Genomic DNA, 13,634 nt, shown 5'->3' with positions numbered 1-13,634 from the left:
AGTCCTGGTTCCTGCTCTCAAGGAACCCACAAGCTGGAACACCAACATGCAAAAGAATCTGTCCTTACAGGGCAGTGTGTGACCAGTCTCAAAGGGGTCGCTCTGGAAATAGGACTCCGGATTAGTGACTCTCCACCGAGGTAATTATCCCTCGGGGACATTTTTGGTTGTCAAACATGGACTGGGCACCAACAGCAACGAGTGGGTAGATATCAGAGATGCTGCTGAGAGACTTTGTACAGGATAATAGTCCCAAGGTTGAGAAGCCCTGCCGCTGACGGTCAGAGGCTGGAGACCTGTGTGGACTGGGGCAGTCCTGGAAAGCGTAATGCTGGAGGAGACGCAACCAAACGTTAGCCCAGGTCAGTTCAGCTAAAAAAGTAAAAACAAAAAATATGGCCACATTGAGCAATATCAGTCACCACTTGGGTCTGGATGGCACGCTCTCCAGGTGTGCAATGTAGAGAGAGGCGAAACTGAGCATATTGCTGACTTTTGAGAAAGCTGAAGGTTAAATAGAATATCAATGCTGACTGAGCTAGAAGTCAACAAAAGAAGCTGGAGGACCCCTTTTTTTTTTCCACATTTGAATAATTTTATCAGCATCATATGTCAGCAATGTTGGATATTAAATGCCCAAAGAGATGGCTTCCTGGATTACCATGGGCCGGAGTCTAGAGGTTGTGGTAATTATGTCCTTAATATAAAACAATATTGAGGCTGGATCATTCCTCCTCTAGACTCTGAGAACAAGGGCTCTTATCTGCCCCAGTGTGCAACACATAGTAAGTGTTTTTTGGTGTTGTAGGCAATAAAAGGGAAAGGAAGTGCAAGAAAGAAGTAAGAGAAGAAAAGGAGAAGGTAAATCCCTAAATTATAGTGCGAGTCAAGGGGAACAACTACAAACACAAGTCAGAGAACAGCTAACATATCCTGATCCCCACTTTCTAGCTGCATAGCAGCAGCTGAGCTGTTAGGCATGAACAGTCATGTTCATATCAGTCCAGAGGGACAGGATCAGAGGTTGGCCCCATTGGGGCCAGGCTAAGAATTGTATGGGGGAAATTGTATTTATGTATGTATGTAGAAAATGTATTAAAATATTTAAATGCCCAATTCTTGGACATTTCAATTATTTTCTATTATAGTTGTGTCAATATGTATTTTGCAGTGATGCATATTTTTTTTTACTTTATATCTTTGAAAATGGCATGCATTTGTAGTTTTATAAACTACATTTTTTCTTGCCTTCTTAGTTGTAAATATAATAATAGTGAATCTTACCATCATTGACAGTAGGATAAAATATGGTCTGAATAATGCTAAAATAAGTATCTGCAGTTATTATTGTATCTATCCTGGATTATTTCTTTGGAATAAAATGCCTACAAGTAAAATTGCTGGACTCAAAAGTGCTTATATTATGAGACTTTTCATGTATATTGTCAATTTGTTTTTCAGTCATTCTCTTGCCAGCAAAATATCCATTTCTTCTATCACTTTCAGCTTGATGAACTAGAAAAAATACAGTTATCTACATGTTGCTTTAACTTTGTTCACGTGTTCATTGGCTGTCTGCATTCCTTCTGTAGATTGCTTGTCCATGTCCTTTGCCCACTTTTGAGTGGAAGTGCCTTCTTTATCTATGAATTTGTTAGACTATTTTAGAAATGTTTGTCAAAAATTTACTGCAAATATTTTTACCAGGTTAAGTATGACATTTTATTATGTATATGATATTTCATGCATACAAATTTTATCTTTTGTGGTTGTGTGTTTGAAATGCCCTTCTCTACTTCAATATATATAATGTGGTTACATATAGTCTCTTGAAATAGCCCTTGATGGGCTGGCTTGTCTTTGTGTCTTCATATACGAGGAGGTCAGCAGATGGAAGTCACCAGCCTCTGACCTATAGGGCACTGAGCTTAGTAGTGACTACAGAAGTATTTTATGGGGGAACAGCGGGCGCCCTGTCAGTGTCTATGACCATGTGTCTGACCTGATTTGGAGAGAATACCAGGAGTCTAAATCCGAGGCTTCTCGCACACGGATGATTGTCCTCCCCCATACCAGCACAGCCATGGGCACTGGCTCAGTCAGCATGGGCCTGTCATTAAAATCAGCCACCTGTTCCAACGCATCATGGCCGCAGAGTCTCTCCTGCTATCACTGATGTCTCCTCTCTCAGGTTTTCCTCTCACTCTCGGTGATTCACAGATTCAGATAACCTACTGCTTTCTGAGTCCTCTTCCTTTTGCCCAGTACTCACTTCCCTTCTCTGAACCCACATTTAGGGGATGGGCAGGAGCAGAGGCTGAGAGGGACCGGAAGTCCTCTGGTCTCCTGGGTTTTCCCGTCTCTGCCCCATATTGCTGCTCTTCACTGCCACTGAACTGCAGCCATCAGTGTGGATTCTCTCCCCCAGCTGGTGTCTGTGCTGAAGGAGATGAGCTACCTTCAACCCCGGCAGCTGAAGCACATCCCGAAGACCGCAGCGGCCATGTTCTCCTCCAGGGAGTTCTATCAGCAGCTTGTGGCGAACCTGGAGCTGATGGCAAACTGGTACAACAAGGTTATGAAAACACTGCTGGAGGTGGAGTTTCCATTAGTGGCGGGAGAGCTGCAGGATATCGATCTCCACCTGCGAGCTGCGGAGGAGGCTCTGAACTGGAAGAGCGAAGGTAAGGCACCTCCCAGAGTCTGGGGCAAAGGCGAAAGCCCAGACCCCAATAAAAGTTGTGGACACTCTAACAATTACCTGGTCATGTGGGTTGTGTTTGAACACAAGTTTGTCTTCTCAGACACATGTCCAAGGTAGCGAAGGTGAGGAGGGTTGCATTCTTCTTTCTTCTCTTTGGATGTGACTAGTATAGTTAGCAAAATGCGCTGCCACACACGGGGGCAGGCTCAGAGATGGAATGAGATTTCCCACAGTCTCCAGCACACATGGGGCACTTCATGAATGAAGGTTCTTCCTGTGTTATCATTGTTACTTAGTTTTCTTAATTGGGCTGTAAGTATCTTACAAGGGAATTATGCACTGACTTCTCTTATACCCTCTAGTTCAATTCAATAAACTTTCATCGATGGATTAACGTATGTGGGGTACTCTGGGGGGCGGGAAGGCCTGTGGAGAGAATGTAAGATATGAGGTATGTGGGAATAGCCCTACCCAAAAAGAGCTCACATTTAGTGAGGATAACAGACATATGTACAACATAAATTATACAAGATCAGCTATGATAAGAAGCCATCAGAGAGTTAAAAATGAAGTGTGGCAAACCACAGAGAGGGAAGATTGATTTGTATTAAGGTCCTCAAAAGAGTAAAAGTTTTAAAGGAAGGTCAAGTCAACTCCTGTAAGTCTTGGAAGGCCATATTACACAAGTCAGAGCTTTATTCCATACACAAGAGGGAATGACATTTTCAACATTTAATACAGGGGAAGCACTTCAAAAATAAGATTCATTAGCCTATGCAAAGTCACCAAGGTGTGCCCCAGCAGATGCACCAGCTTTTATTTATTTTCCTCTGCAATCAGGGTTTTGGTAAGAGTTGGCTCTTTAATACAAGTAGGGAGAAAAAGGATGCTTGCAAAGAAGTCACCTGTGCAGAAAAGTCTTTTAAAAACCCATGCATATTGGATCCCTGTCTTTCACAGCAGCTAGACCTTTAGCTATGCCACTGTCAGCTACTTCAGTTAATTCTGTTTCTTTTGGGGAACAGGCATTTGGGAATATGTCATTCAAATCACCAATAGCATCCGTGACCTTGAAAAAAGGATTCAGAAAACCAAAGACAATGTGGAAGAGATTCAGAGCATCATGAAAACATGGGTGTCTCCAATATTTAAGAGAAAAGATGGGAAAAGGGAGTGCCTGCTTTCCGTGGAGGATCAGCACGATCGGATGGAAAAATATTACACTTACATCAGAGAATCTGGCCTGAAGATTCACACTCTTGTTCAGGTAAACACCAGCCCCTCAGACACAGCCATGAGTACAGGGAAAGCATCACGAGGTGTGTTTGGTGTAGGAACGGATTTGGAAATTAGAACAATAGGTGTGTGCCTTCCGCAGTCAGGGACAGACATTTATATCGACAGCAAAGGAACTAAAGCTAATAAGTAGCGGGAGTGAAAAGTCACATTGCAGCATCCGTTGTCAAAGTTAGTGGTGGCATCACTTAGTCATCTCATGACTTTAAGTGCCACATCCAAACCCCAAGGAGAGAAGGAGAAGTCAAGGACAGAATCCTCCATTACCTAGTGCACTATCCTAGTGTGGATCTCCAGCATCATCCTTGGAACCCAGCTCGGTAGAGTCTGAGGAGATGGTAACCCTCCCTGCATTTGATGAAAGAAGGAGAAATGCAGGTGCACTTAAAACAGGAAGGCTCTGCCTGCGTTGGGATGGATAGGGCAGCCTCATGGCCCATCTTCAGAGTCTGAAGCGTGGAATGAGCTGTCAGGGGCCACCAGCTGCCACCTACTTCAGTGGCATGGGGCAGTCCGACAGGCTGACCTCATGCACATGGTCAGTGATGGCTTACAGCTGCTGGTTGGGGGGTTACCCACGGTTTGAAGTATGATGAAATGCGCTGTTGACTTTGTTAATTTTCTTGACTTTGTTTTCTAGTACATTCATTTCTGTTCTTTATGATTGCTTCCTGGTTAATTTGGAGTAAATTAGCTCATCTTCTTTTCTAGCCTCTCAGGATAAAAACTCAGGGTATTATTTTGAAGCTTTCTTTCTTTCTAATACCAGTACTTAATGACATAAATTTCCCTCAAGCAGCGCTTTACTTGCATTCCACAAATTTGATCTGCCTCATTTTCATTGTCATTCAGTTTTAAGTTTTTTCTCTTGTGATTTCTTTAATCTGTTGGTCATTTAGAAGTGTGTTGTTTCATTTCCACATGTTTGGGCCTGCTCTGGATATCTTAATGAAATTGATACCTAATCTACCATATTTTTTGGACCATAAGACGCACCGGACCATAAGACGCACCAGTTTTTAGAGAAGGGAAATGAAGAAAAAAAGATTCTGAAACAAATAGTGTCCTAAAATATTTTATGTGCATTAAAACCCAACATCACAGTCATAAACACATGTAATCAACCCTGTAAAGTAAACAGCAGCATTTAGAACCATTTTAGAGCCGGGCAAGCACACAGAGACCACACAGAGCCGGGCAAGTAAAAAAACTTTTTTTTTAAAGTATATGTGTAGGCTATATTTGGACCATAAGACGCAGGGACTTTTTCCCCCCACTTCTGGGGGGGGGAAAGTGCGTCTTATGGTCCGAAAAATACGGTAATTCCATTGTGGCCCAAAGAGAATACTCTAGAAGATTTCAGTCAGTTGGAATTCACTGAGACTTGTTCCATAACCTAGAATATTGTTTATCTTATTAAATGTCCTTTGTGCACTTGACTATATGTTTATTCTCCCATTTTTGCAAATAGCATTTCATAAATTTCAATTAGTTCAAACTGGTTGGTATTATTGTTCATATCTTTTATATGCTTTTTGATTTTTTTTGTCTATTTGTACTACCAATTACTAAAGATAGAATGTTAAATCTCCACCTGCAATTTTGTTTTTTGGGTTTTTTTTTTTTTTTTTTTTTTTTTTTTTTTTTTTTTAATATATTTTATTGATTTTGTACAGAGGGGAAGGGAGAGAGATAGAGAGTTAGAAACATCGATGAGAGAGAGTCATCGATCAGCCACCTCTTGCACACCCCCTACTGGGGATGTGCCCGCAACCAAGGTACATGCCCCTGACCGGAATCGAACCCGGGACCTTTCAGTCCCCAAGCCGACGCTCTATCCATTGAGCCAAACCGGTCTCTCCACCTGCAATTTTGTATTTGTCTATTTAACCTTTTAGTTCTGTCAGATTTTCATTAAGTATTTGAAGTTCTGTTAGTAGTTACAAATACATTTATAATTATTATAACTTCATGATGTTATATTTTATATAATAATGGCTTGGTGGTAATTAATTTCTTTAACTTTTTATTGTCTAGAACCTCTTTATCTGATCATCAATTCTAAATGATAGCTTTGCTGGTTAGAGTAATCTTGCTTGTAGGTCTTCGCTTTTCATCACTTTGAATATTAGGTTGCCAGCTTGATCCCCAGGATGGGGCATGCCGGAGAGAGCTGATCAGTGATTCTTCATCACTTTGAATATTTACTACCACTCCCTTTTGACCTGCAAAGTTTGTGCTGAGAAAGCAGGTGACAGTCTCCTGGTTGCTCCCTTGTAGGTAACTGCTTATAAGATTCTCTCTTTGTCTTTAACCCTTGCCATTTTTAGTATGTTGTGCCTTGGTGTGAGCTTCTTTGGGTTCATCTTGTTTGGAACTCTCTGCTGCCTGGACTTGTATGTCTGTTTCCTTCACCAAGTTAGGTAAGTTTTCTGTCATTAATTTTTTAAATAAGTTTTCAATTTCTTGCTCTCTCTTCTGTTTCCAGCACCTCCATGATGCAAATACTGGTACCCTTGAAGTTGACCCAGAGGCTCCTTACACTATCCTCATTTTAATTTTTTTCTTTTTTCTTTTCTGATTGGGTGTTTTTTGCTTGCTTATATTCCAAGTCACTAATTTGATTCTCAGCTTCATCTATTCTACTGTTGATTCCCTGTAAATTTTTCTTTATTTCAGTTAGTGTAGCCTTCACTTCTAACTGGTTCTTTTTTATCCTGTAGAGGTCCTCACTAAGTTCCTTGAGCATCCTTGTAACCAGTGTTTTGAATTCTGTATTAAGTAGATTACTTATTTCCATTTTGTTCAGTTCTTTTTCTGTAGTTTTGTTCTGCTGATTTATTAGGGATGTTTCATTTGGCTCATTTTTCTTTGTCTACACATTTTGGATGCCTCATTGTGCTTATGTCTATGTATTAGGTAGAGCTGCTATATCTGCCAGGCATGGTAGCATGGCCTAATGTAGTAGGTGTCCTATGGAGTCTAGTGGCACAGACTCCCTAATCATCGCAGCTAGGCACTCAAGGTGCGCCCCCATGTGGGTTTTATTCCCTCCTATTATAGTTGAGACTTGATTGTTGTTTTCATGTCAATGGGAGGGAATTACCTCCTAGCTGATCAGGTACAAGGACTGTCTGTGACCACTGACCACCAACCTCCAACTACCTTAGAGGATTAGTCGTGTAAGGATATACTGCACAGAGCAAGACTTACGTCAGCAGGGATCTGGTGCCCACTAATCTGCCCTTGAGTGTGTTGCTTATGGAAGTCATTGGATTGCAGTGCTTCAACATAGTTTGAAGCTGTCTACTGGGTGTGCTGGCTCTGGGGCCTCCTGGGAGATGTAGACCAAGGTCAGCCACCACCTGTCTTCTGTCCAGAGCCACCTTACATAAATTACAAATTTATGCCAATGGTACCCACCTGTGCCTAGATAGGCTTTCTTTTTTTTAAGTTTTTTTTTAATATATATTTTTTATTTTTTACAGAGAGGAAGGGAAAGGGATAGAAAGTTAGAAACATCGATCACCTGCCTCCTGCACTTGCCCTACTGGGAATGTGCCTGCAACCATGGTACATGTCCTTGAAGGGAATTGAACCTGGGATCCTTCAGTCCACAGGCCGACGCCCTATCCACTGAGCCAAACCAGTCAGAGTTAGATAGGCTTTCTTTATATTCAATTTGCTTAGAGGGTGTGAGCTTTCTCAAGTGTGGGGTGTTTTTTTGGTTTTTTTTTTTTTAACCAAATTTGAGAAGTTTATAATCAAATTATGACATTGCCTGCTAATTCAAAACTCTATTTTATTTTTATTTTCTGTCTTTTTCTTTGATGCAACAGATGTTTATTTTTCTCTCACATAAAATAAGGATTGGTATGAAAGCTGTTCTCTGACTTTTCTCTTAGTGAATTTCACTGTTGGTTAAATGTCACACTTCCCTGCTTGTTTGCATGTCTAACAATTTGTTATTATGTTCTAGTCATGTTGGGTGCCACTTTAGAATCTGGGTGTTATTTTCCTTCCAGGGTTTGAGCTTTTCTTTTGGCAGGCAGTTAACTTGGTGAGTCAGCTTGATCCTGTTGAAGCTCAGTTTTAAGCTTTGTTAGGGAGGCTCTAAAGAAGCCTTTCTCTAGAGCTGAGCTGCTCAGATCATAAAGCATCACAGTTCTGAGGTCTCCAGTGAGTTCTTGGTTACATGCAAGGTCTTTTCATTCTTTCTGATAGAATATGAACATCTTCCAGCACTGTCTGACCTACAGGATCTCCATTTAGCGTAGAATCCCAGTAGCTGTTCTCTGCTGGGCCTTGCAGAGGCTTGCCTAAATATGTACAGCTTCATAGGCAAAGACTCAAGAGGCCTCAGCAATGTCAGCAGCCCTAAGCCCCAGTCTCTGTGTTTTCTGCCCAGCAGGAAGGATGCCGTAATTGAGATCATTTTCCCATGTCACGGTTTGGAAAGTGCCTCTAGGTGGAAAGCCAGCTGTTTTAAAGCTCACCTTGAGCACTTCCATTTTCTCAAGGATTACAACCCTGTGCTGTCCATTATCCAGTTGTCCAAAACAATTGTTTTTTTTTTGTATGTCCAGTGAGAAAGCTGTTTGTAGCAGAAGGGCAGGTCTGACCTCATTCCTCTGTCTTGGCTGGGATCAGAAGCTTGAGCTATTTCTTTTTAGTTCACAGATAATTCCAACATGTTTGCTGCTTAGATCCTAATAGGTTTGAGGTAGAGAGGTTAAAAGTACAGAGAGCTATATTGATAGCGTGGTATCAGGAAGGAGGTAGAACAACTATACAAATCAGTCATAAAAACGGAAAGTTTTAAAATATAGAAGCAAACATACCCATCATAATAACACGTGAGAGCAATACTGTATTGTCACCATGCTATGATTTGTGTGATGATGACCTTTGTCATTAGGAAAATCTTCAATGTGCTTAGGAAATAAACATGTAGGTGAATCACCTTAGAAATGTTAGGATTTTATTAGTCAAAGACAGGATCATGAGACTTTTTTCTTAAATTTAGAAAAATGTACTACATGTGAATGTTTGCGAAGTGGTGTGGGTCAGCTAGCAAATTTACTTCTGCAAAGTAGTTACAGCATTTATTGAAGATATTAGAGAATGGGAAAGTTGCTATATAAAGGCTTAATAATGAAAATGATGAAGAGAGCATGCCATACCTACAGGAGAGAAAAAGAGAAAGAAGGAGGGTGGGGGGGAGAACAAATGTGTATTCATTTATATGTAAATATTTTCTAAATCACTCAATATACCGAAGATTTTTTGTTAATATTAAATGCCAACGGCAAACACTCCAGCTCATTTCTGAGGATTATCTAGGAAATGCTTTATTTGTCTGGCCCCGAAATTTGTTATAAGCCTTGAATCATAATACCTTCTGCCCTGAGTACTCCTTCCTTGAGGGGCCCTCCCTTCTGCTTTGATGCAGCTCTCTCCACAGGAAGTACATCAGTGAAGCACTCAGGGCAGCAGCCATCAGCACACCTGCTGAGGAGGGGCCTGGTGCAGTCCTCCGCTGAGCCAGGATGAGACATATTCCCCTAAGCTCCCTGCAGTCAATGGCGGTTCCCATCAGATAGAATGAATTTGATACGAGTATAATAGCAATTCTTCCCAAGAATGCTTTTTCCTCCATGTGTTACTTATCTCCTTAGTGGTTATTAGAACTTCCATCTTATTAAACCTGGTTTACATCATTTCTTTATCTTTTAGGAAAACCTGGATCTTTTCTCAGCAGACCCAAGCTCCGATATCTGGAAGACTTATGTTGACTACCTTGATGATATGTTGCTGGATGGATTCTTTCTTGCCATTGAGTGCTCCCTCAAGTACCTCCTGGAAAACACTGGTATTTCCTGGCTTAGGGATGTGGGTTGTTATTGGGATGATAATAGGAATAGCACCTGTGGAGTTACTGTGAAGTGCAATTGAGTGCTTTGTGACCTTTCCCAAAAAGACTGTGAACATTCTGTGAATCACACACAATAAAATAGCAAAGTATTGAGCTTCTAAATTGTTTAAAAAGAAAAGACCTTGTTCTTTCTAAAACTCAGATGATAAACCAGACTCCAAGACAGTGAAGTGCAGAAGGGAGGACATACAAGCTAATTCCATGGAAATCAAGGTTCAGCAAAGAGGAGTGACTAAGCTGGAGTGCCTGGAAGCACCCTTAGTAAAGGCTGTCCAGCAGGACGCAACTCATGGCAATGAGCGGGGACATGCTGTGCCTTCAAGCATAGTATACTCTAGCTCTATAGCTTTTTGAGAACTCAGGGAAGTTGTAGCATCTGGGTTGAGTGGAAGAAGATTTTCTCTGTGAAAAGGAATCAGACAAGAAGCTGGGGATGAGGCAGCTTTCACAAGGAAAAGGAATATTAAGAAGGTAACGGGCATTCTTCTAAGCTGTTAAAAAACACAAACAGCTAAGGGCTTCGAATTTATGGCAGGTACACTGGGTTAAGGTACACAGAATCAAGTATGTATATTATAGTAAGAGCTAACTGTGGTCAGTAAGTGATGGGATGGAGAGGGCAGAACAGGTCAAGAATGAAGCTGAATTAAACCTTTTACATCTGGTAGATTCTGAAGAACTTAGAAAGGGTCATATTGAAGAACTTGTCAAAATGGAAAGGCAGAGGTGAATATTTGAGTCAGAAGATGAATGTGAGAGGAGACTTTAAGATGTCAAGTCCAACCCAAGGAATGAAATCAATGCAGAGGTTAACTAGGCAGGCCAAGATCAGTGTCCAGATACCCTGCCCATGCAGAAGACCACATGCAGACCCCTCAGCTGAGACAGAGAGGAGCAAGGCCTGTTGCTGGGTGTAGTTTAACGGGCACCTCCCCCCGCCCTCACCTGTGGTCTTTGTTGGTGGTGAGAATGAGGTCAAAGGTGTTTGCTTTCAGTGTGCAGGGGTGCCCCAAATCAGTGAAATGCTTTGACAGGAAATGGGTGGCAGATCACCTTCTAGAGCCTTTGGCAAGTAGCCAGTGAGGCATGGTAATACACACTGAGACTGGAGTTCTGGTTTCGAGGGAGGGACCAGGGCTGACCGTGCTCACCTCAGTGTACTAACCAAACCTCCTCTGGTCTCTCATCCTTCTTGAAGATTTGGGAAGTTGCCTTCATCACACTCCAGTGCAGACCGTACTCGGGAGATGGCCCCTAAAAGTAGTGACTCACCTTTGACCACTTGCTCTCCTGCTAAACTGTCTGAGGCGTCAGTGAGAAGGAGAGAGTGGGGAGAAGGGGATGGAGAGAGGAGATGGTAGTGTTCCCCAAGATTTCTCTATGGAAATGGGGGGAAAGGGTTACACATTTTCTTCATGATGGAACCTGGGAGGAGATAGATTTAGCAGCTACCTGAGCAGAGGAGCTACCTATACAATTTAAGAGGCTCTGGTGAAGGTGAGGGAGCTAAAGAGTGGCCTCTGAAGAAGAAAATCACTGTGACCTTTGCAATAGCCCAGCTGGACAGCTTGGCTTCTCTGGGCCACTTCTACCTTCTGTTGTTTGACAAGCAAATGCCATTCCCATGCCTTGGTCTGGCCTCCCAGTCACTTCCCAGAATCTAAACCCTGCCTTGGCTACATTCTGCCCACTCTATCCAGAAATGTTCTTCCCTGCTGGTCTCCCAAAGGGGTTTACTCATACCAAGGGTGTGGCATTGCCAAGGCCATCTGGTTTGTATGGCAATTATGTTGGCATTGCGACTGTTAGAGGGATTTGGTTCTCAAATATATTCTTGAAAGTCTTTTAAAGCTTTAAACTACAAAGCTTTAAACTAAAACATGTACACACTGTAACAGCCGGTAGCTCAATTTTGAAAAAGAAATGTGTTTTAGTAAACTCTGCCTTTATAATTATTCAACGTGTATGTATACATTTTTGGCAGAACACTCCATATATGCAACCTGGCCTACTAAATTATAGGTATATAATGCATGTAGGGATGCAGAATATGCCATGACTACATATGCAAAGAATAATCTCAAAGGCTTTAAAAACACACACACACAAAAAAAACTGTTCTATGATATTAGCATAATTACTATGATATTGGTAAACTTGCATTCCCTTAAGTTAAATATGCATTTCATGAGATCCTTCTAAGTCCAATAATGCAAATTTATCATTCCTGAACTTTTGAGGGCAAGACCCTAGTTTCACATATCTTTGAGGACCCCCTGCCTTTTTAGTTAGGGAGAATGGCTAAGCTGATAACAAAACTCCGTACTAAGCACCAGCCCAAAGTGAGTGCCCCAGGCTGGTGGGCAAGTCCCATCCCTCCTGTGGTTCCACTGCCCACACGTCAGCTGGCTCACCACCACCCCCAGGCTCCAGCCGGTGGAAGGAGCAGAGGAGGCTCACCTGCTGTCCCGAAGGGTGGCCCACAAGCAGACACCCACCACTGCTTCCCACATGCCACCGGTGACAAACCGCGTTGCCACCCTTAGCTGTGAGCTGGGAAATGCCACATGCACAGTTCCACCTCCATTTCTGGGAGAGAAGGTGACAATACATTCCAATGCGATGTCTCTGCTGCCCACAGTACCCACCACATAACAGTCCCTTAAGTATTTATTTTTTATTTTTTATTTTATTTTATTGATTTTTCACAGAGAGGAAGAGAGAGGGTTAGAGAGTTAGAAACATCCATGAGAGAGAATCATTGATCAGCTGCCTCTTGCACACCCCCTACTGGGGATGCGCCCGCAACTAAGGTACATGCCCTTGACCGGAATCGAACCCTGGACCTTTCAGTCCCCAGGCCGACGCTCTATCCACTGAGCCAAACCGGTCCCGGCATCCCCTAAGTATTTCTACAGTCAAAAAGAGATAGGCATATGAGTGGTTATTGATCAAAGTTTAACCATTTATCTTGTACTTGGAACATCTTACTCCATGTTATATTTTGGCTTACATTGAGCAAGGCAAGTTGTCTAGTAAGCGCTCAGAGATTTTTAAATTACTTACACTGTTTTAAAAAATGTATCACTGGAGGCCTACAGAATGAAAATAAGTTCTGTTTTATAGACAGAAAGCCGAAAGGGCAGAAATGTAACAAGTCTGCTTTTCAGGCCTGTACAAGCATGGACAAGCATACCCTGCTCCCCAGTCTTAGGGGCTGACAGTAGTATTGTCTGGTTTGTGTCAAGAAGAAATCAGACACTTCCAAAAAGTGACTTTGCAAAGTCAGCCTCTGCTCAGCCAGAGGCTCTCTTGCCTCCCGGGGGTGCCTGCGAATGTGGAAGGGTCTGGCGTGCATTGTTCCATCTCTGAGGACAAGGAGAGCAAATGTTCAGCGAAGCCCAGGCCAGCGGCACAGAACCCTCCTGTTCCAATGCCACCGGTCCCCCTGCTGGCGCACAGTTAGACTGTTACCGTCCCCTTTCTGCGAGTCAGCTACTTTAAAAAAAAAAACATTTATTGATTAAGGTATCACATATTTATCCTCAAGCCCCCATTCCAAACCCTCACCCCCTCCACTTATGCACCCCCCCCCATTGTCCTTGACCACTGGTTAGGCTCATATGTGTGCACATAAGTCCTTTGGTTGCTCTCCCTTTTATCCCCACCCTCCCTCTGAGGTCCAACAGTCTGACCCAT

At 42.4% G+C, this 13,634-nt stretch overlaps 1 protein-coding gene across 1 annotated transcript in view; it reads left to right on the top strand.

The window, feature by feature from the left end:
* The window catches only part of DNAH9 (dynein axonemal heavy chain 9), a 294,112-nt gene that overhangs the window by 36,173 nt on the left and 244,305 nt on the right, over positions 1-13,634 (top strand). The window contains exons 13-15 of the mRNA XM_036451929.2: positions 2,429-2,684; positions 3,730-3,971; positions 9,737-9,872. Of these exons, the coding sequence (XP_036307822.1) occupies positions 2,429-2,684; positions 3,730-3,971; positions 9,737-9,872 (634 nt within the window). The remainder of the gene's footprint in view (positions 1-2,428; positions 2,685-3,729; positions 3,972-9,736; positions 9,873-13,634) is intronic.

Source organism: Pipistrellus kuhlii, unplaced genomic scaffold, assembly GCF_014108245.1.
Source record: "Pipistrellus kuhlii isolate mPipKuh1 unplaced genomic scaffold, mPipKuh1.p scaffold_m20_p_23, whole genome shotgun sequence".
In the NCBI taxonomy this organism is placed as follows: domain Eukaryota; kingdom Metazoa; phylum Chordata; class Mammalia; order Chiroptera; family Vespertilionidae; genus Pipistrellus; species Pipistrellus kuhlii.
Note: the sequence above shows the minus strand (reverse complement) of the source record. Positions and strands in the feature narration are given on the sequence as shown.